Here is a 24875-nt window from a genome sequence, read left to right on the forward strand (position 1 = left end):
ATGTTATTAGGGAACTACACTCTTTAGGGGGAAATGTGACTTGTTTGCCCCCCTGGGAAAAATACTCTCATGTTTCGAAGATATTTCGCATTTATATTAAGTAATGACACATTTTTTAAAATAATTTATGCGCCGAAAGTACTTCTAAAATGTTATGTTTCAGGAGACAAAAAGAAACACAAATATATTCCGCTTGACATGCATGCGGGTTTTGATGTGTTGTGCGGTTGGCAATACTGTAGATTTTCTCAGTGTCTGCGATGTAAGCAGCTCGGCGGTTGAGGCAAGACTGGCACGGAAGATTCTGTGCTCAGTTCCCGCGCGGATTGATACATAAAACCTGCTGCAAGGTTAACCTGACGCTTGGCTTAGTCAGTTAGTGGTACATTGCACCATCTTGTTCAAAGTAACATTTACTTTTTGTCATCTGTTAACTGATTAAAAAATTCACTGATTATGATCAAGCACATCTCTGTAGTGACAGTTTGATTGAAGAATCTGAGACAAGGTACACCACACTCCAATTTCCTCTGAATTTCAAGGCTTCATGTTAATTTTATGTAGGTTTTCTTCTGCTTGTTTTGCTAGTTTATATAGCCGCCCGGAGAAAACCAGGCTTCATCAATCAGCCATGTAATGTCAAAATCCTCAAGTTTCCCAACTGTAAAGGTAACCAAGAAGGTTCTGTCGGATTTTCACAGGACACCTTCAAATGCCAAAAAGCAATGTCACATGTCAGGACAAACATAGACCCTATCAGCAGCGATAACTTGTCTCCAACGTTCTGAAGGTCATGGATTCCACTGGTAGTAAACAGTCAAGGCATGTGGGAACCAGAAGCGTATACTCTGGGCCATCGAGGTAATCGGAGATGACCCAGCTATAATTTAAAGAAGGCCTTTTTTTAGTGTTTTTTTTTTTTCAATATTCTTCCGAAGCAATATTTGATTCACATATTTCTTTGCTTCCAGCGTGCGAATGTTTTCAACCGTTTGCCACGGAATGTCCGAGAAGCTTTCTCCAGCTGGTAGACTCTTCTCGGCAGGGTGAGATTCCACCGGCTCCCTCTAAATCCCTTGCAAGGAGGGAGGGGAGAGAGGAAGGAAACACTGCTTCTCAGGCACGATTATTACGTGGCCAGGTAACCTCCTTCAGGAAAGTCGTCAGTTGCACTCTCCAACCCAGAGCCTTTGCCCTTCCCTCGGCTTGCACCCTCTTATGCCATTCTTCCCCAATAGCCTTTGTATCGTAGCAGCTGTGTTGTTTACGAAAGGGAAATTTCTTAGGGATGGGAATTCTGGATTTACAAATTACATACTGAAAAGGGAAGTAGGGAAAATACATCCTGAAGTGCACAATTGATTGATTGATTTATTGATTGATTTAGTTTATTTTACTTCGTGTTTCGTGCCTCTTGGCTAATTTGCGAAAATGAGGATGAGTGATGAAATGATGAAATTGATGAATGGACATTCACAAACAACCAAGCCCGAGCGAGATTCGAACCCGGGACCCTTAGCATCGTAGCACAATGTGCTAACCACTCGGACACACGGTCCAGCTGGAAGTGCACGAGAAACAGGGAAATCTGAACAGTTGCGAACCAATTCTATGTTAATTCTCATTTTGCATTTGCTTCTGTCTTCTTGATATCTGCTATTTGAACAGAATTTGTCAAAGGGAAAAAGCTTAAATATTGAAGATCAAGGTAATTAAATAAATTAAAATTTAAACTAGATATTCAAGAAATTACACTGACCTCCATACTATACATGCAACTCCATACGATGCCAGAGTTCCAAGGTTTGAATACCGGCCTGTGCATGGGTGCTCTTTGTAAATGTCCCTAATTTCATATCACTCGTCGTGATTAGCTAAAAGTGGCAGAAAAGCGACGTAAAATAACAATTTAATCAATCGATCAATGAAGTAATTAAACTATGTATATACTTACTTTTTTCCATTTTTGTATTTTAAAATGCATGATTACTTTCTCTTTGTAACCTTCAAAACCAGTGAGAGTACTTCTTTCAGGAAAATGAATGATTTTTAAAAGGGAAAGCTCTCAGAAAATATATATATATATATTAGTTAATTTACATTGCTTTTCTCCCTTCTTTAGAATAAAGATGTATGAATGTAAAATATATAAAGAACAAACACAATAATTCCAACTTGGAGAACCTCTCGCATTGCAGGGAATTTAAAGCTGGGAAAGGGAAATTTTCAGCATCCATAGGAAATTTCATTCTGAGTCAAGCAGGAACACAACAGATGATTGGCGCAAGGAATTGAATGCATGTAGAAGGTGGCTTTGTGTTGTGTTTGGTGTTCCTATTGGCGGTTCGAAAACATAGTATTTGTTAAGGTGTTAGAGGTTTAGTATTCGTGCTAGTGCTGTGTTTACTGAAGTTAAAGGAAATTGATATAATTGAGCATTTGCGTGTGAAAATATTTGGAACAAGATTTTTCCGGAGAATTTGCAAATCATTAATGCAGGTAGGCCAGCCAGTATAGCATTTCTTGTACCACAGCGACATGTTTTGAATTTATACTTCCATGTATAAAAATAAAAATCGGGAACGCACTGAGGTAACTTGAATTTTACACTTGGATTAATATTGAGGGTTTTTATTTCACTAGCACATTCCTCTCATGTTACATGTTACAGGTTGCTTTTTATTAGGTTTATATATTTTCGTGTTTTATTATTTGAAATTCTAAACGTAGATTAACTGCAATCACAACAATTAATTGATAGTGGTCGCAACAATAAGGCAAAATTTTCCACAAATATATTCATAAATCCTGTATGGATGCTGAGGTAAATTTGCAGGTAGACTTCAGGAGTGGATGGATGAATCAAGGTATGACGTATGTTGTCATAGGAGTTTTTTTTTTATATATATATTCATTTGGGCCAATATGTTAATTCATGTTTACAATGGGTAAATTTTATTATAACTGCTACGGCACACTCGTTATAGACATTTGTGGGCTATTCAGATCAATGTCTGTACACCTGGTGACAGCAGTGTACAGGACGTATGAATCAGCTGATCAACTGAACAGTTCGCAAACAATACGTGTTCTCAGCCGACCTGGTGTTTACAAACAGAACAATGGTTGTTTTCTCTTTAATTTATGTAAATGATTTATCATAAAAGCAATGCAATGGTCGAATAATCTGTTTTTGTTAAGAAGACACAACTTAAATTGGGTTGTGGATGCATGAAAAATTGAACCTTATCAGGGAACCGAAGAACGGATTCGTTTTCTGAGGAACGGGTAAAAGAAGCGATTCAGGGGTTCGTTCAAGAGGTCGATTGAGATTTCGCTGATCAAACATATCGGTGATCATCCCAATGCACAAATTATTGCAATGGAATTTGATTGAATCCAATGAAACACAAAGGACTGTGTAACATGTTTTGCCAAGAATTTATGCACACAATATTAAGTGTGGACAGATAATTGAAATTTTCTTTGGCTATTATGAGCTTCTATATGAGGTAGCCGGATGGTCGTAAGTACAGTATCTTTACTTATCTAAGTGTCATCGGAAGTCTGCAGGATATTTCGTGGTACGGCGGAATCTATTGGGTTGGTGCGAATGAAATGTCCGCTTTGACGTCTGGTGGGAAACTCACCTCAACAACACAACACAGGGATTGACTGGGGTCACAGGTCTAACGTCATAAACTCTGTACATGTCCAGCAAACAGGCTGGAGCACCCACACAGTCAGGAGGCAGTGTGTTGCTGAACAGGGTCGTCTGAAAGTGCACCATGGAGAACACACAATTACGAGTGATTTGTCTTTACGAATTCAAACTGGGACATTCTGCTCAGCAAGCCGCCAAAAACACTAACAGTGCATTTGGGGCAGGAATGGTAAATGAACGCACCATTCGCTGCTGGTTTGTCAAATTTCGTTTCGGTGACACAGCATTGCAAAATGAACCCAGTGGCCATCGACCAACATCATGTTCGGATGAGCTCCTCAGGAACCCCGTGGAAGCGGACCCTTGGAAAAGTGTTCGTGCCATTGCAGACGAGTTAGGCATACACCATACCACTGTCGTTTGGCGGCTCCGTGCTATCAGTAAAGTGAAAAAGTTGGACTCATGGGTACCACACGATTTGACACCGGTCAACAAGACTCGCCATCTGGAGGTGTGCAGTTCTCTGAGTGTAGGGAATAACTGGGATGGTTTCCTGCATCGCATTGTCACTTCAGATGAAAAATGGATCTGCTATGACAATCATAAACGATCAGGACAATGGTTGGATCGTGATCAACGTCCAGGGCGGTTTCCGAAACCACCTCTCCACCCACGGAAGGTGTTGTTGCTGGTATGGTGGTCTATGGTGGGTGTGATCCACCATGTCTTTTTCAGGCGAGGTGAAACCATCAATGCAAATTGTTACAGTGCTGAACTCCATGAAATGCACCACAAACTTCTCCACAAGCATCCAGCAATGGTCCACAGACATGGTGTCCTCGTGTTGCACGACAATGCTCACCCACATGTCGCACAAAGGATGGTGCAGGCTCTCCATGAGTTGCAATATGAAACCCTTCCTCATCCAGCATATTCTCCCGAACTCTCTTCCATTGACCATCACTTCCGGCATCTCGATCACTTCCTAACAGGTAAGACCTTCGCTGATGATCGGACGGTGCAACATGCCGTTGAGGAGATCTTTGTGTCGCAGACTCCAGACTTCTTTCGCCATGGAATCCAATTGTTGGCTGAGCAATGACAAAAGTGTGTGGCTGCAGACGCGACTATTTTGATTAACCAGGTATTGTAGTTTTGATTTTTTTGGCCTTTGGCAATGACACATCTGGGCCGGACATTTCATTCGCACCAACCCAATACTTGCATCTAATTATGAAAGCTAGCATTCCTGTGCATCGAATTTTGGCCATTTTCGTCGACGCGTCGCATCGTTAATTTGGGCGGGAAGGGAGCACGTCAGGCAGCCATCTTGGCGAGCTTAAGCGAACGGTCGAAAATTGTGGTGTACATATCAATTGTTGTAAATATTCTTTAATTTTCTTATAGAGTGTACTCAGAGCTTCTCATGAACATGTTGTAAGGGTAAAGATTTATGTTTAAGTATAGGGTAGGTGACGTATGATAATATGTAATTGCATCACAAAGAGTGAATGGCTGACATTTCCGTAGCCAAGATGTTACCGTAAATGTTCAAATTTTTATTGAAAGATAAACTCATGATAATACAAGTCACCTACAAACTGCTTGTTTTAGGGGTGTTTAAATTGTAATTTCACATGTGAACACCAGCAATTCGTCGAATAGATTATAACAGGGGATATAACACGTCATGTTATCTTGAACAGCTGAGTTCTATAAATAACTGCACTGTTTGTTTATCGGGGTCAACGGACACAAAGTGCTAACTGGATAATGTGACATGTGACCTTGTCGTTAATAATTGAGTATAGAAAGATCGCTTGATCAGCTGGATTTATCTCTGTCTGTGTTCAGCAAAATAAATATATATTAATTGTACTTCGTTGTGTTAACATTTCACCACAAAGAAATCCCAGTGTTAAATATATTGCTATGTATGTACTAATGACAGTGTTCCTTTTCAGAGGGGGAAGGTACAATTTGCACTAGTCACTCAGGAATGATAAATGCCAAATAATTGATAAATGGGGAAGTTATTATTGCAGTAAAAGGATTGAGTAATGTTCACTTAATTTGGGTTCTATATTGCTAAAATCCACATGTCCACAGACATTCTCAGGCATTAATACTTAGGAACCCAGGTTTCAAGCAGGTTAGCTATTGTTGTTTTCATGCATGTGATTCGGTGAATGAAAGGTTAATTGGCATCTTGAAAAGAATTCACGTTCATCTCAGCCATAATAAGAAATAATTGAAAATCAGCTTACTGGCTATCCAGTTTTGTACAGGGTGTGCTGATGAATAGTGGTACAGTGCTTAACAGTTAAAATTAACAATCGGAGTGAAACATATTTATTCTTAGTGGGAATAATATAAATTTATCTATTAAACCAGGTTTAAATTTGGGTAGAGTCCAACACAGATATTTCTGCCATGCGATGAGCGACAGAACTAAAGAAGCAGTGTTGCTAATGGAGCAGATAGAAAAATCGCTGCAGTGCGCCGATGCACAGCTGTTACGTACAACAAGGAAATTAGAGAATTCAGGTCTATCTAACGTTGAGTTTTAAACGTCATGCATTATACCAGGACTAGGATTAATATGTACTAACAAGTGGCTTTGTATGTAGCTACATACGTATGGACTAAAAATTTGCAAAATATGAACTAACACATACGTAAAATTACCAAAAATGCTGCAAAGAAGACTTCTTCATACGATTCCTTATTTGAGTGATTTCAAACAAAATAAAAAAATATTATTTTTCATTGCATTAATGCACTGGTGGCGTTCTAACTGTTCACTCCCAAAACCCGAATACAATGGTACGGAACTGCAACGGCAGATAACAACATGCCAACATGTTAAACCGCGACAATTAGACCACAACACTCCTCCTCACGCAGTATTATTATTTTCTCACTGTGATCGGCAACAGTCGGTTGCCTTTGTTGCACATTTACAAACGATGCCGGCTTCCACAACAATAACAAGTACATATACTGCCACTAGACGATAAGCTGCACGGCTTTTTCTTTTGCTATGAACCAGGGCTGACGCTAGTCATTTTGCCTCCCTGGGTGGTGGTGGTAGATGATGCTCCATTTCGAAGCCCCCCGTCATTATCCAGCAACGGGAAATTGAAAATCAATATATTCCTAAGTAAAACATCAAAATATAAAATAAATAATGAGACTTCTTATGCTATTTCAATACTATTAAGTGCAAAAGAATATCTTGCACGACCACAGTTTTCAATAGGCTTATTTTTTTCTTCTCTTCAAATTTTGCCCCCCTGGCCGTGGCATGGTTCGCCCTCCCCTTCCACCGGCCCCGCTATGAACTTGGTCACCCATCATAGCATGGCAATTTTAACACAGAAAACAATATGCATCGCATTAAGCAGCAAAAATGACAGCCTCCTCTTCCTCCACCTAAATCCCATCTTTTGCAGCTAACGTCGCAAACTCTCTTGACTTCCCGCAAAATTTATGTCCACCTGTAATTTGACATGCAATTTTTTCAATGTCAGCACTTCATTTTCACGCAGAGCGTAGTCGTATATGCGCCTACGGATAACGTTTTCATCGAAAGCGCCCACTGACGATTTGGTCGCTGGTCTTTGTCGTTCTTTCCCGGGAATGTGGAATGATGTGGAGGGGTCTTCTGACATCTCAAGAGATTGTCTTTCATTCATGATAACCCTGATTGTTCGTTCAGGAACTCCAGTCGCAGCCGCTGCTCTCTTGCCAAAATGCTGTATTGGGATGCTAACACCTTGACTGGCTTCCTCCTTCATGAACTCGTGAACGTTGCTTCCCGAGCTTGGCTATGCAAGGTTTTTGATTTCAACTTTGACAGAACTGGAGGCATTATGGAATTTAACGTTCATTAACAAACACACACTTTCACATACACACACGCAATACACGCACACAACGTCAAACCGGTAAAATACTTAGTATAAAATAAAAATATGGTGCTTCCAATCAAACAAAATTCACCATCATTTTACCTGCCTTTCCCCTTCCGTGACAGAAATAGTGCTTCATTATTACAGTTGGCAACACTAGTTACTAGCTAGCCAATGAACATGCACTGCATAAAAGAAGCAACCACTATGGCATGCTATATTGCCACATTACCGTCCCTGCCGAACAGTGTGAACCGCGAGCTGGAGCGCTATTCAATTGTTTTCAATGATGTTTGCGCGAGTGTGTCCAGGAATGGAATGACAATATGGCAACAATAGCGAAGGTTTTCGAGCAGGGTAGAACACGTGATACTAAGAGAGAGGGAGATGAAACGAAAATTGGTATCTACGCAACGGCAAATTTATGTGTGTTGTACTCTACCTATGTTTGATCTGCCTGGTCTAAGATGGTCATTGTAGTTCTATCGTCATTGCAACCAGCGCTACCAATGAGATGGGTGGTTCTGAAACTCAGCGAATAATTGGATGCGGTTTCAGCGTTTCAATTAAATTGGCTTTGTTTGTGGATTTAATTGCTCCAATTTAATATATCCATCATACGAGGCAAAACGCTCAGTCTTTAAAGATTCCTATCATATACAGGGCTTCCTGTGGAGTTGTGGATTTAATTTGGGGTTCTCAGCACTCACCGAGCATTTTAAAGGGTCGGAGATTACCCACTCGTTAAAACCAGCATACGGCACTGGTGGGAACCATCGACCTACTGTATTGAGTCTTTTAAATCATTGTTGAAATGTCCCCTCATCACCAAATCGTTCCTACTACTGTGGTGATCGTTTCAAGTATGTATACTCACATAGCATAACAGCCGCGGAAGCTGTTGTTAGGGCATCTGACTACCATTCGAGAGACCCAGGTTCAATCTCCGGCAGGAGAACCGGAACTTCTTCAACCTGTTCAAGTGGCTCCGGAACTTACCCAGCATCATATAAAGTGGGTACCCGGAGGAAACTCTGGGGGATAAAGGCGGCCAGGGGCATGGTGCTGATCACATCACCCCCACCTTCGGCATTGATCAAGAAAGTGTGGGGCCCTAATTCCCTATTCGCCTTCATGGCATGGTGCATAGCACAGGGGAGCACTTTACTTTTTTACTTTATAGCATACAGACCCTTATCATGCCAAGTACAGGCCCAATAAACACAAGTTTTGTCTATCAAAATTTTCATAAGGAACCACATAAAATTAAAAAGTTATTGAGGAACCTTTGAGATTCCTATCAAGAGAATCACCTTGGAGAAACTCCTGAAAAAGACACATTGCCAGCTGAATGCTAATTTGTTGTATCTCCACTTTTCGTCAGAAAAGAGTTGGTCATGTTATCGTGTTTCATGCATGTTAATTTGTCATGATCTGAAGCGACGTATCTGGTTGTCAGGTGGTGTGAATTATCAACAATAATAAAATGTTTGTGCAAATCTTGTAGTGTATTCCAAATCCACATAAGTCAAACTTTAATCAGCTCTCATGAGAAGTTAGTGCAGATGAACATACTACAAAATACAAGTAGTAGTATTCAGCCGGCGACATGTAAAATGCGATGAAACATTACATATTGAAAAGTATTTAGTCACAACAGGAAAAAACAGAATGTGTTATTAGTAATGCCATCAATACTAAGAAGACTCTTTCTAACACAATAAACTGCACTATGGATGTCAAGTGACTCCTCCATTTGTTATTAAGTGTGATCACTGAGTATGACGTAACTTACTTTTGGTTCCAAAGGCACTATTTGTATCTTCTCTAGGTCTGGTGTAGAATGGTTGGGAACTCTTTCAAGCAGCACTTTGCACCCAATATTTATCTGAAGCACTCGCTGCAAGGTATTTGAAACATAAACACACTTCTGTGAGTCATTATTTATCACATGTCTCAAATATGATCGTGCGTCTGTAGAAAGTCCTTCACAAACAGACTCAAAAACAATCAAGTTCACATACAGAGATGAACTTAAATTCTTTGGCATGGAAGAACTACCTTTATCATTATTGTTATCTTCATTAGAAGATATTTTGTCATGGGATGCTTCTTTGTTTTTATCTTGAGGCTCTTGAATGACTGTCATTCTGCAGACACAAGGAATATCTATATTTTCATTGAATAGAAAATGGTTCACATTCTTCCTATGTGCAAACACCGCAAATGGATGAAAGAACACAGAGTCGCTGCAACTTTTATGCAAAATATCTAGTGAAATATCTAAAGGATGGACTCTTAATATGCTTTTGCACTGAGGTCTTGTACTTTTATCTACATCAGCTGCTAAGTGAGAATCCTGAACTCTATTCCTTGCCATGGCTGCACTATACTCTTGACAATCACTTGTCCACGTGAAGCTAAATATCCTTTTGAAGGAGTTCCACAGGGTCATGAGCAGTGGCTTGTCGAACACACCACCAAATTCATTTTCAGCAGAAGGTTCATTGAGCCTTTGATTTTCAACTTGTCCAGAGCTGTGAGCTATGGACATGCTACTTACTTCATAATTCATAACATCTGAACTAACTTGTTTATGAAAATCAGAGGGTTCTTTGCTGGATACACTGGCAACCACTACTTCTGTGAGCTGTTCCAGCTTACCAAATGTGCAAGATGGTTCAACCGATTCTACAATGCAAAAGAAAAATATGTATTATGCATTATGATAATTCATTCATCACACACAAAAAAAAAGCTATTGATTTTGTATATTAAGCCAAAATGCTATTTACACAAGGTCAACTTAAGGAATGTTTAGACTAGCGAGCATTCCCCTAGCAGAGTTAGGATCTGTTCAGTTAGATGATCAATTCTCTCTCTAACACCTGTTTCCCCCCTCCACAAGTCATAACAAGCCTCCCTAACATCTTCTCAAACAATATCATGGACATTCCTTTGACTCTCTTATTGGGTCTGTCTATGGAGTATGGATGGTCAAATCAGAATAAAATTTTATCTGGTATTGGATAGTCTTCTGTCCAGATTTCGGACATTGGATATTCTGATATCTAGATATCCAACTTTCGAATTATTCTAATTAACTGGTTATCTGAACTCTCCAGATATTCAAATATTTTTAATCCAGATGTCCAAATGTGTGCATTATCTGGATAGTTTTGTAGTTTATCAGTGTTACAGACCGATATTCTTTGTCATGTCAATATGTCTACTACAGTGCCTTTCACGGTCAAGTCATCCACGGAGTGGAGGCAAGCTAGCTGGGCAGGTGGGGGCGCATCTGCTGGCATTTAGATCCACAGCTGTAAATTGACCTTAGCACAAGACACACTAGTGCTTCAGTGTTCAGATACCTGGTGTCCAGTTTGCACCTGTTTATGAAGTGTTAAGGTGTTTACAAATGTTTTAGATTGTTTTGTTTACCTTACATATTATAGATGCTTTTCTAGTCTAATAATACCACTAACTAACTAACTCTCTAGACTTCTTAAACCCGAAGGTTCATGGATGCAGAACACAGGCCTTCCATCTTTCCCTATCTTGAGCAAGATCTACATACTCTTTTCCATCCCTACCGATTTCCCTTAGGTCCATCTCAACGTTGTCCATCCATCTTCATCTTGGCCTTCCTATAGGTCTCTTACCATCAGGTTTCCTAACAAGAACCCTGTGAACTCCTCTTTCCTCTCCCATTCATGCCACATGGCCTACCCACCTAAGTCTTCTTGATTTAATTATTCTAATAATATCTGGACATAAATACAAATTATGTAGTTCTAAATTATGTAACCTTCTCCACTCACCTGTCTCCTCATCCCTTTTAGGTCCAAAGATTTTCCTAAGGATCTTATTTTCAAATACTCTCAATTTGTGTTCCTCTTTCAATGTAAGGGACCAAGTTTCACACCCATATAATACTACAGGCAAAATTACTGTTTTGTATATTTTAACTTTTAGTTTCTAAGACATTAAAAGAGAAGACAAAAGTTTATGAAGAGAGAAGTAACATGCATTTCCTGAATTAAGCCTACTTTTTATTTCCTCTTTAATATAATTTTCATTTGTTAATATTACTCCTAAGTATTTGAATTTGGAAACTGGTTCAAATGAGTTGTTATCAATAATTAGATTTTGATTATTACCTAACACTTGGTTTCGGCCTGTAAGCATATATTTAGTTTTCTCTTTGTTAACTTCCAAACCTTTCTCTTTAGCAGTTTTGAAAAATATTTTAGCATTATTCTTAATTGTATTTATATCATCCCCTAAAAAGTCTACATCATCTGCATATGGTAACAACTGAGTCATACCATTTAATTTGTCCTTCGTTAGTTTCTTTACCTTCCTAACAGCATATTCTAAGGCAAAATTAAAGAGCAATGGAGATAATGCATCTCCATGTTTTAACCCATCATGAATTGTAAATTTGTCAGACACATTAATACCCACACGAATTTTACTTTCTGTTTCACTGGTGCATACTTTTATCATACTAACAAATTCTTAGGTATTCCAAACTCAACTAATATATTATATAATTTATCTCTTTTGACCGAATCATATGCTTTTTTGAAATAAGTGAATAGCTGATGGACATTTTGATTATATTCCCTATTTTTTTTCAAGTGTCTGTCTGATGTGAAAAATTTGATCTGTAGTTGATCTGTTACGTTTAAATCCACATTGATAATCACCTATAATTTCATTAGCATATGGGGTTAGTCTTGTTAAAAGAATGTTAGATAATATTTTATATGTTGTTGAGATAAGAGAAATTCCACGGTAATTATTGCAGTTCATTTTATCACCTTTTTTAAACACAGGAACAATTATGGATTCTTTCCACTGTTGAGGGATTTCTTCTTTATTCCATATTAAACTAATTAATTTATGAATTTGACATATTAAGGAATTTCCACCATATTTAATTAACTCAGCTGGTATTAAATCAATGCCAGGTGTTTTGTTATTCTTTAGCCTTTTAATAGCATCTTTAACTTCAGTCAAGTTAAGTTCTGCTGTGTGCACTTCATTTACTTCTTATTTATCTCCTACACGAACATTAAAAAAGGTCATTAAAGTAGTTCTTCCTAGAATATCGTTTGGGTCAGCTAGAAAATCACTGTCTTTATCTTTTATCAAGTTTACTTTAGGTTGTCACTTTTCTAAATTCATTTACACCTTTATATAAATCTCTGATATTTTTGATTTTGCTGTTTGTTTCAATTTCGTTAATTTTGCATTTCAATTAATCTCTTTTTTTACTTCTAAACATGCGGTTAACTTCTCGCTTTATTCTATTATAATTGCTTAGATTTTATATCATCAGAGTTATTTAACCACCTAAGTCTAGCCTGATTCCTTATTTCTATTAGATTATGACATTCATTATCAAACAATGGCTTACTTTTTCTTGGTTTATGGTATCCAATACTTTCTTTAGCTGCTGATTCTATTGCATTACGTATGTGCTCCCAATTCTTATTTACGTCTGTTTCATTTATATTTTCATCATCATTTAAATCCTGCAAAACATCAAATATATTTGACAGTTTAATTTGGTAATCTTTCTTAATTCTTTCATCAGCAAATTTTCCTGTATTAAATTTAAGAACTTTTAGATTTTGTTGCTTATGATTTATCACTGGGAGTCTTTCTCTTAATTTAGCAATTACTAAATAATGGTCACTGGCACAGTCAGCACCTCTATGTGTACGAACGTCAATGATACTAGTATGCCTTCTCTTATCAATGAAAATATGATCTATCTGATTATGAGTTTTACCATCTGGAGAAGGCCAGGTATATTTATGGATATCTTTAATGCCACGCTATCTGTATAATTTAAAACAAGGAATTTTAATGCATGACTCTTAAGGCATTACTAATTGTTGTAGGGAAGGAAGTTATAAGGTGTTCCGCAGCAGAATTCTCAGATGTTCCTGATCTGCACAGAGACAGTGTTCGAAACTTGTGAACAAATTTAGGGAAACAGGGTTTGCCCTTGATAAGAAGCGAAGGGTGAAGCAACATATGCTTACTGAGGAGAAAGTAGACGACGTCATAGCAGGATTGGAACATACTCCTCAAAAATCCCCCCCCGATGCCTTGCACAAGAAACATGCATTTTTAAGTCATCTGCGTGGCAAGCTACCAAGCTTTTAAACCTGAAGCCATACATTAGAGGAATTGAAAGAAAATATCAAGAGGGAAATTGAAGCAATTTCGGAAGAGAAATTTGATAAAGAAGGTACCGTAAATGTGTGGATGGAGGAGGAGAACATTTACATCGCCTCTTGTAACAACAACGTACGTCTTAATTCTAATTGTAACTGTCCATGTAATAATACTATCTTATTTCATAACATAGCTAATGTTTCCAGTTACGTGGATGTTGCACCAAGTTTGCCGGCAGACGAGCTGTCGCTGTCAGAGGCGCTTGCCGCCGCTCGGCAGACAATTTGACCGTGAAAGGTACTGTATATGGATTCTCAACAAATGTGTCATTAAATCTGTCTGTTTTACACATTCTCCTTACATTTCACATCCAACCACACAAACAAAAAAGTTTATGCAGGCTTATCTCTTTTATTCACTTATCTTCCAATAAGGTTATTTGTGCAAGGATATTCTTAAATCTTTATTTGGTAATTATTTCCTCAACATCTATGGGCCGGACAGTCAATATTTTGCCAGTTAGTGTTAACCGGATATTTTTTTCCCACAGGAAATGTTCTGGATTTCCTGATACTGTAACTTTCAACTTGTACACACTGTTTCACCAATAATTGTTTTTGCATATCGGGAAAGAAAACTTCCATTTCTCAGAAATCTAAAATTAAGGACTTTTAATACATAACCTTTTGAGAATTCCAAAAACCAGAAAATCATTCCTGAAGTTGGAAAAAAGGATAGGAATTATTTTTAGCAATCATAGCATGAATATTTTGGGGTCTTGCACACCTATGACCATTACTAGCTATCTCTTCTAGAGTCTAAGTATCCTGGGCAAGAGGGGGGGGGGGGTAAGCAGAGGAGCAGAAAGTGCTGGCAATATTCAGAAATAACATATTGGTTACGTGCGTGTTACTCACTATCTATAAACAAAAATACGTTAGAGTATTCAAATTGGTCTACTTACGCAAGTGAGTATGTATTCTTATGTGGACGACGTTTCGGAAGCTTTACTGCTTCCTTCCTCAGGTTGTCGTTTTCAGCTCGGAATATCAAGCCATGTCAGAGAAGTGTCATGTAAGGATACTGGGTGAAAGGTTTGGGTTAAAAACACTTCATAGTGCTTGACCTATACAGAATTAAAACCACTTTGCTAAAAACCCCTTAAAACTCACAATAAAACATGTAAAAACCACCGCTACGGTAAACTGGAGTGGCCGTTGAGAGCCTAAACTCCCTGTCAAGGTGAAGCGAGCGGGCACTGTTTTTAACAGTGAAAAAGTATGGTGTGAAATGCGGGACGAGAGCACCTAGAAATATTGAAAAGCATTTCACGGATTATAAGAGGGGGGTAAAAATTCGAGATAACCCTGATGAACAAAAAGGGGTGTATAGGATTGAATGCAATTGCGGGATGGAATATATTGGACAAACCGGCCGGAGCATGCGTATTAGATGGGGCGAACATGATAAGAACATCAAAGAAAGGGATCCGAACACGGGGCTTGCAGAGCATATAATAAACAGTGGGCATAGAATAATAAAAAGAGAGGTTATCAAAAAAAGTAATAGTAAATTGGATAGGAACGTGTACGAAACGGCATTGATATGCGCGGGACACCGAAATAAACTGAACCGGGACGAGGGCAATTTAGATGATGTATGGATTAGCTTTTTTAAAAAGTGGGACAATTTGAATAATAAAAGGGCCCCGATGGGGTCCATGTCACATCGGAGGTAAGGAAAGCAGCCGAGGTGGAACGGGAATTCTCCTTGGATTGGTGACGAGGGGAAGAAAAAGAGAGGGGAGGGATCTCTCGTGAGAGGGGAAGTACAACTCCGCTGCGCGGCGCCATCTGCCCGCTCGCTTCACCTTGACAGGGAGTTTAGGCTCTCAACAGCCACTCCAGTTTACCGTAGCGGTGGTTTTTACATGTTTTATTGTGAGTTTTAAGGGTTTTTTAGCAAAGTGGTTTTAATTCTGTATAGGTCAAGCACTATGAAGTGTTTTTAACCCAAACCTTTCACCCAGTATCCTTACATGACACTTCTCTGACATGGCTTGATATTCCGAGCTGAAAACGACAATCTGAGGAAGGAAGCAGTAAAGCTTCCGAAACGTCGTCCACATAAGAATACATACTCACTTGCGTAAGTAGACCAATTTGAATACTCTAACGTATTTTTGTTAATATTCAGAAAACATAGCTGCGGCTGTTGTATTTCATGAGCAAATCAAATTTCATAAAATGTCTAATGTAGTTTAAAGCATAGCGCATGCATTTTAGTTTGTCTTACTCACCAACAAAAACTCTCACACAAATAGATTTTGATATCCACACAACCAAGGTTTGCTGTGGCCATACTATTCTCACTTGATTCATTAGAGATGACTGTACTGCTATGCTACTGAATTCCTATATAAATGCAATAAAATATTTTAAACTTGTAAGGAAGAAACAATCATTCATATTTCAGCAAAAATTATGATTATTAGTTTCAAGTAACTCACAATATTCAGACATTTATATGCATATTAACAATTTTGAATTTCAGTCTATCATATGAACAAAATTTGATGACTTTTATTAATTTTACATTCCTGATTTTATATAGAGTAACTATTAAATAATACAAAACATTTTTGAGTGATGGGTTAATTAGAGAAAGAAATTTTCATATTTAGTCATAAAATACATTTTACTGCTTAATAAATCTGAAATAAAAAAACATTTTAAGAAATATGACAAATATCACAAATCCTTTTATTCACTATTCAATATTTTAAAAAATACACTTTTTCGTAATACACGCAGTAATGTTTCAGAAACTTGAACTTAATGATAAGGCTACAATATGAGGTATTTTGGATATTAGGGACAAACTCAACGAAGGTAGATTTTTCTTTTTTGTTGTACCATAAACATTGAAGACTGTAGAAACTCGTGCAACATCTGACAGGAGTCTCTAACTTTAGAATAGGACATACATTTGGAAAACTGATGATTTCAGAAACCTGCATTTTGTGAGTTCGCCCTTAATATCTGCAAAGCATCATATTATACATATTAAATTGGGATTGGGGGAGGGTTCATCAAAATTACAAATCTGAAGGCACAGTATGAGAATCGGGATTATAGTGGTGGAAAATGTATTTGGTACGGTCAATAAATAACAGGATTAATGCCATGACAAAGCAAAATAAAGTGACAGAGCGATGAAACTTACAGGATATGTAGGCTAGGATGGTTACGCCACATGTTTGCGAGATGAGTTCCAGAGCACCTCGCTAGGTGGCAACACTGGCAGGGAAGGGAGGTTGTGTATTTGCAATTTGCCTCAAAGGTGCCAGTCAGTCATTCAGTGAGGTGAGCCATGGCTTTCACAGTGTCAGGTGCACAAAGGAGGTTCAGTGATCCGTGATACAGTATTTGACGGCAGAAGGCAACACCATAGTGAAGGTGATCATGAACAATAGTGCATGCTGTACCATGACTAATGACGAGTTCGGTTGCAATCTGGTTCACACTGGACACTCCCATATGAGGTCATCAACGGCAGAAATGAACTCATCCATAATGGCATACTCAACGCACTGAATGACTGACTGGCGCCTTGGAGGCAAATTGCACATACACAACCTCCCTTCCCTGCCAGTGCTGCCACCTAGCAACGTAGTCTGGAACTCATCTCGCAGACATGTGGCGTACCATAGCCTGGCCAACATATCCCATAAGTTTCATTGCTCTGTCAATTTATTTCCCTTCTTCATGGCAATAATCTGGTTATTTATTGACCGTACTAAATACATTTTCCACCACTATTTAATATAATTCAGTTCATGGTTTGTTCCTTGCATTTGAACTTTAAGTCGCTGTAAACAATCTACAACCTGTGAAACAGTAAAACTTTGGATTATTTTGTATGTGTATTATTCTTATTTTACATTACTACTGTTGCCTTAGTTTTCGCTGAAGGAGAAGGTGCCGTAAACTCTCAATTTTGAGATTGCACCAAAAGCAATGAGTTTTGGATAGTCCCGAAGATGCTTAACAACAACACGGGAAACAGAAAATCCCCATAACTTGTAATGTGTCACAAAACTTGTTGAGTTTCTCTAAAAAACTGTAAAGTTACTTCATGACATGTTCAATAATATACGTACAGTAACATCATGAAACCCCTTCAATCATTTGTAGACACCCTGTATTATTATATTATTATTTGTAAATAAAATGCACGCCACACACCAGATTTTAACATCAACAAATGTAGTTTATTTTTCAAAGCAATTTAAATATAAAATAATATGGGGTGCCCACTCTGTGTCCAAGAATATTAAATGTCAACTTTTGCTCTCTGCACAGAAGTTCACAGTTTAGAGATCCATCATGAACATGGGTGTTCTCTGTGAGTGTACCTTTATCAATTCAATTTAATCATCACTCATCCCCATCATCAAATTAGCCAGAAGTGGCCAATAAGTGATGTTAAATAACAAAATACAAACACCAACCTCCTGGGTTGAGCTCCTTGGCCCTTGCTTACTTACAAGTGTGATTCATAGTAAATAATTTAAATAAGCTAGCTTTAACTTTGTTACAAACAGTATTTGATTTTTGTTTATTTTCTGTGTTTGTGTATGATTCTGTATGCTTGGATTTCTTCCATGGTTCTGTGTAGTTTAAAAGAGCCAAGATTTGAACTTTCAACTCCCCCTTGCGACAAGGGAGGAAGTATAAATATGGCCTCTGGCAGAGGACAAGAGAGAGAGTGTTTATGAACTGGGTAGCAGAAGGGAGAGTGATCTTCGGTCTCCAGTGGCCTCCCATGAGAAAAAGCATCCCGAGGCAGTTCTGCCATGGGGCTCAAGTTAGAGGAATGTAAATAATCTAAATTAGAGAATTATTGGAAGAATCCGAGCCTTGTTTTGTTGAATTGTAAATAAATGTATAAAGCCCATTTCTGCGAGTTTTCAGCAATCACCCTGCAACATTAAGTCAGTAAGTTTTTGCCTGTGATTGATTCTTTGGTTCCGAGTGCTTTGGTGAGGAACGGGATGGAAACCCAGGACTAACGAGCCTATTTGGTTGTTTATTTGGGTTTTTCCTGCCAGAAGCAGCCCGGTAAGGGTGGAGTGTTGCGGAACAACTTATACATTGAATGCAACTGTCCAATTTCTAACTCTGAAGATTTAAACAGGTTTTAACACGGTACTGAGAAGGCAAGCCTAATATTTAATACTCAAACACTATTTTCACTATTTGTGTATTGCATCAGGTTGTCAAAAATAAATATACATACCAATATTTCCCAATCACTAGATGTCAGAGGATAAATTTGGATACGCTTTACAGAGGGAACATGGGTAACAGTTGACAAAAGAACAGCAGAATTTTCTTTTAATCCTAAAGCCTGAGCATATGTTGCATTGATTTGAATAATGTTGTTGCCCACTCTCGCCAATGGCTCATGGCTCCAAGAAAAATATGCAAGTTTACTTCCTTCATATTGCACTTGCAACACAGCAATCTGCAAAATAAAATACACAGAAATGTTTCGATAAATAGATCTGAAGAAACTTGAAGTTCATCTTGCCAAATGTTCTTCATCAGTGACCAAGTTATTACATGAAGAGTATACTGATCAGTGCTTGCCCTAAAATAATACATCAGTTGACAGATAATTTGACACAATAAACTCTGGAAAACACATTATTCTTCACTACATAATGCAGGGTGATTAATAATTCCCTCCGGGGTTTCAAATGTTTATAGTACACGAACTGCAACACATACAGCAAAAAGCTGCATATCAGTACGTAAAGAAGGCCTCATCACGTAACTGTGAATTTATCCTCTAGGTGACAGTGTAATGCAGTTAACGCAAACATGGTGAACACAAAGTGTTCTGCATCTCACAAGTCGCTAAATGTGAGTAGGTTGTCACGTATGAAATATTGAACTGAACAATTTATGCGTAGTACAACAAGTTCAAGGAGACTGGCTGCTCCCATTGTGAAATGTAGGGATGTATGTGGCAGAAAATTAATTTCAGGATTGATGTCTGTTGCATCAACAGGGGTGCATATATAGAGCACCTGTAACGTACATATCAAACTTGGAGAGATTCTTTATGTACTAATATGCAACTTTTTCCTGTATGTGTTATAGTTCTTGTACTTGTAACCCTAAGGGATTATGAATTTTTTTTATATATATAAGTATTGTTTTTATAACAGGTATGTTACACACATTTGCTTGCATTACCAGACCCAATGAGATGGGTTTCTCAACAACATTGGTGTCAAAAGTATTTTTTTGAGCATCAGAATAACTGTTATATTTTAGATATTTCACTTCATATTTTTTCTGTATTCTGTAACTTGCCAATTAGTTATTGGCAAACGTTTCCGAGCGTTTGGTCTATTAAGACAGCTAACATGTCCATGGATACATCAGCCAAATAGAGTTGGTAAAACTCGCTGACCGCGGTCACACTCTTTTCAAGCGCTTTGCGAGGTGAAAAGTTACTGTTTTTCTGGCGGGTGAATTTCTATTTGTTTGCTTCAAAACCTTTAGTGTTGGCATTGTTTACTATTTACTACGGAAAGAACTACGTGGTGCCAAAGTGTATTTGTGAATATTGCAACGTGTGCAAGTCTTGAAAGTGTATCCGCGATCCTCTATTGCATACGTTTGACAACAGACCAACTGAATTTTTTTTTAAAAAATGAACAACTGCGTCAGGACATTCATCTTTCTCCTTAGAGACGTTATGAACACAGTATCAGGTAGAGTGCTCATTTTTTTTCATTATAACGTACCATGTAGAAGAAATGTATTATTGGTTTTCTTAATTTTTCGGGATCTGCTTCCTCAACGGAAAATGTCACAATTATAACAATTCTGACTACCCTGCACGAAACAATTCCTTCAAAATCTCTATAGACATTGATTATTAATCATACTTTGATTTGGACTTTTAACCACTGTGTTATTTTTAAAATTCAGGGTAGTGTGTGATCCTGAAAATAAAATTTGTTCAAATTTGCACCTGAAAAATAATTCCTAGCTGTGGGAATTAATTTATGATCAAGAATGTCTATGTACTTTTCGCTGTTAACAGACCCAGTACAAATTTCAATCATAACACTTGCGGAGAACTTCTGTGTCTCAGATACACATTCATCAGTTAGTTCCTCCCCACTACGCATCCAAAGCTTCACTCCAGCATAGTTTCCAACAAGACTAAACTTCTTTTCGTCCGAAAAAATCACACAATCCCAGTCCTCCTCTGTCCAATCTCCGTACCTTTGCATAAATGTTTTCCTTGTATTCTTATGTTTCTTTGTCAGGCGCAGCTTCTTCTTGTGAAATCCAAAATACTTCAGTCTAGACACTACTGTTGAATAGCTTACCTTAATACCTGTCTCCAGTTCAATTTGTGCAGCCAGTTGACGTGAACTTATGCTTCTTTTCTGCAACGCTAATGACTTCAGTTTACGATCAACCCTCGCAGATGTTTTCTTCTTCCTTCCACACCTGTTTCTCAAGGAACATTTTCCGAACTGTTGTTGTTTCTTAATGACTCTTGATACTGTTGACTGGTTCATGTTAACTTTTCTACCAATTTCTCGTTGACTCACCCCTTCCTTGTGTAGAGCTTAAAAATTTGTCCTTGCTTCCGAGGTGAAGTGTCTTTCAAACTCATCATTCCTCAAATCAATCACAATCCACAGCACTACTTAAACTGCTTATGTGTCCGTAAACTTCACAACACTATAAAAGCAAACAATGCAGCAACAATCAGGCAAACAATCACAATAAGAACAACATGCGATACTTTGTCAATCTCCCGCCGAGCCGTATATGAAGTTTCTCAAGGACACTAGGCAACAACAGAGACGCCTGAAGGTAACAACAAACAACAGACAACAAAACAAAAGACGTGCTAGAGGACCCCATGATATTTGTTTTTATGCACATTTGTGGTGTGCTTGTATGTGGGTTTGTCTTGTGTAGTAGTTGTGGTGTGCTTGTATGTGGGTTTGTCTTGTGTAGTAGTTGTGCTGTTTAGTGTGGTTGGGATTGTCTTGTGTTGTAGTTGTGCTGTCTAGTATGTTTGTTTTGTCTTGCGAAGTAGTTGTGCTGTCTAATTTGTTTGTGTTTGTCTTGTGTAGTAGTTGTGGTGTGTAGTTTATTTGTGTTTATATTGTGTAGTAGTTGTTATGCGTTTGTGTTTATATTGTGTTATAGTTGTGATGTGTTTATGTTTATATTGTGTTATAGTTGTGATGTATTTGTGTGTGTCTTGTGTAGTAGTTGTGCTGTCTAATGTGTTTGTGTTTGTCTTGTGTATTAGTTCCTCCATTCATATTGGGGGTTAGGAGTAGAGCTGACAACTCTGCACTGTAAAAAAAATGTCAAGAAACAGCAATATAAGGCCATGGATGTTCCCAAGGTAAAATATTCCCCCATTCGGATATCCGGGTGGGGACTACTTTGGGAGGTCCCTGGACTAAGGATAAGATCTACATTAGGAATAAGGATATTAAATTAGGCACCTGGAATGTTCTGAGCCTTTACCGGCCTGGGGCATTTCAGTGTACAGTTAATGAGATAGTGAAGTATAAATTAGATGTAGTAGCTGTCCAGGAAGTTAGGTGGCCAGGAGAAGGGAATTGTAAAACTAAAAATTATACTTTTTTCTATGGTGGTACTGAAAATCATAATTTTGGAACAGGCTTTTTCATAAATAATAGAATTACCTCGGCTCTTAAAACAGCAGAATTTATTAATGATAGGATATCATATGTAGTTTTACAGGGTAGGTGGTGTAAAATTATTTTAAAAAACATACATGCACCAACGGAAGATAAGATGATAATACTAAATATAAAGATGATTTTTATACAGAGTTAGAACAGGTCTTTGATAAATTTTCTCATTATGATATGAAAATTCTGTTAGGTGACTGTAATGCACAGATTGGCAAAGAAGAGACATTTAAACCCACGATTGGTAAAGAAAGTCTTCATGAATTAAGTAATGATAATGGTATAAAATTGATTACTTTTGCAACCTCAAAGAATTTAATTGTGAAAAGTACCACTTTTAAACATAAAGATATTCATAAATATACCTGGTCTTCTCCAGATGGTAAAACTCATAATCAGATAGATCATATTCGCATTGATAAGAGAAGGCATACTAGTATAATTGACGTTCGTACACATAGAGGTGCTGACTGTGCCAGTGACCATTATTTAGTAATTGCTAAATTAAGAGAAAGACTCTCAGTGATAAATCATAAGCAACAAAATCTAAAAGTTCTAAAATTTGATACAGGAAAGTTTACTGATGAAAGAATTAAGAAAGATTACCAAATTAAACTGTCAAATAGATTTGATGTTTTGCAGGATTTAAATGATGATGAAAATATAAATGAAACAGACGTAAATAAGAATTGGGAGCACATACGTAATGCAATAGAATCAGCAGCTAAAGAAAGTATAGGATACCATAAACCGAGAAAAAGTAAGCCATTGTTTGATAATGAATGTCATAATCTAATAGAAATAAGGAATCAGGCTAGACTTAGGTGGTTAAATAACTCTGATGATATAAAATCTAAGCAATTATAATAGAATAAAGCGAGAAGTTAACCGCACGTTTAGAAGTAAAAAAAAGAGATTAATTGAAATGCAAAATTAACGAAATTGAAACAAACAGCAAAATCAAAAATATCAGAGATTTATATAAAGGTGTAAATGAATTTAGAAAAGTGACAACCTAAAGTAAACTTGATAAAAGATAAAGACAGTGATTTTCTAGCTGACCCAAACGATATTCTAGGAAGAACTACTTTAATGACCTTTTAAATGTCCATGTAGGAGATAAATCAGAAGTGAATGAAGTACAAACAGCAGAACCTTTAGTTCCAGAACCTAACTTGACTGAGGTTAAAGATGCTATTAAAAGGCTAAAGAATAACAAAGCACCTGGCATTGATTTAATACCAGCTGAGTTAATTAAATATGGTGGAAATTCATTAATATGTCAAATTCATAAATTAATTTGTTTAATATGGATAAAGAAGAAATCCCTTCAACAGTGGAAAGAATCCATAATTGTTCCTGTGTTTAAAAAAGGTGATAAAATGAACAACATATAAAATATTATCTAACATTCTTTTAACAAAACAGATCCACTACAGATCAGATTTTTCACATCAGACAGACACTTGAAGCTTGTTAGTATGATAAAAATATGCACCAGTGAAACAGAAAGTAAAATTCGTGTGGGTATTAATATGTCTGACAAATTTACAATTCATGATGGGTTAAAACAAGGAGATGCATTATCTCCATTGCTCTTTAATTTTGCCTTAGAATATGCTGTTAGGAAGGTAAAAGAAACTAAAGAAGGACTAAAATTAAATGGTGTGACTCAGTTGTTAGCATATGCAGATGATGTAGACTTACTGGGGGATGATGTGAATACAATTAAGAATAATGCTAAAATATTTTTCAAAACTGCTAAAGAGATAGGTTTGGATGTTAACAAACAGAAAACTAAATACAGTAGAGCGTCGATTATCCGAACGTCGGTCAACCGAACGACCGCTTAACCGAACTGTGTACTCGCTCACTTTCAGATATCTGTAATGAAAAAAGTACGTGACTTAGCTGCTCGTAAGCGTGTAGGCTTGCTTAGACAGACCAAAATAAAGGATTTTTAAACGTTAATTTTGTGTACTGTGTGTATTGTTCATGCAAAATGCGTATGTAATATGTACATATTTTTGTTTAATAAACTGTACCACATACTATATATTCCTACTAAAGTTGCCTTTGTATGTTACTTTGTAATACATACTTAAAGAGATGCCTGTTTTTATGAATAAATTTACTGTACGGTACTTCTTTTTGGCAAATAAACATGTACAGTTCGATTATCCGAACAAACCAGTTTTCCGAACACCCATGTCCCCCAATTACTTCGGATAATCGACGCTCTACTGTATATGCTTACAGGCCGAAACCAAGTGTTAGGTAATAATCAAAATCTAATTATTGATAACAACTCGTTTGAACCAGT

At 37.5% G+C, this 24875-nt stretch overlaps 1 protein-coding gene across 1 annotated transcript in view; it reads right to left on the reverse strand.

The window, feature by feature from the left end:
* LOC145988088 (peroxisomal ATPase PEX1-like) overlaps window positions 1–24875 on the reverse strand; it is a 49097-nt gene that overhangs the window by 14552 nt on the left and 9670 nt on the right. The window contains exons 3-5 of the mRNA XM_083122922.1: window positions 19078–19305; window positions 16076–16190; window positions 9374–10269 (exon numbers count right to left, since the gene is read on the reverse strand). Of these exons, the coding sequence (XP_082979048.1) occupies window positions 9374–10269; window positions 16076–16190; window positions 19078–19305 (1239 nt within the window). The remainder of the gene's footprint in view (window positions 1–9373; window positions 10270–16075; window positions 16191–19077; window positions 19306–24875) is intronic.

This window comes from Lepisma saccharinum, chromosome 5, assembly GCF_977018435.1.
Source record: "Lepisma saccharinum chromosome 5, izLepSacc3.1, whole genome shotgun sequence".
Taxonomy (NCBI): Eukaryota; Metazoa; Arthropoda; class Insecta; order Zygentoma; family Lepismatidae; genus Lepisma; species Lepisma saccharinum.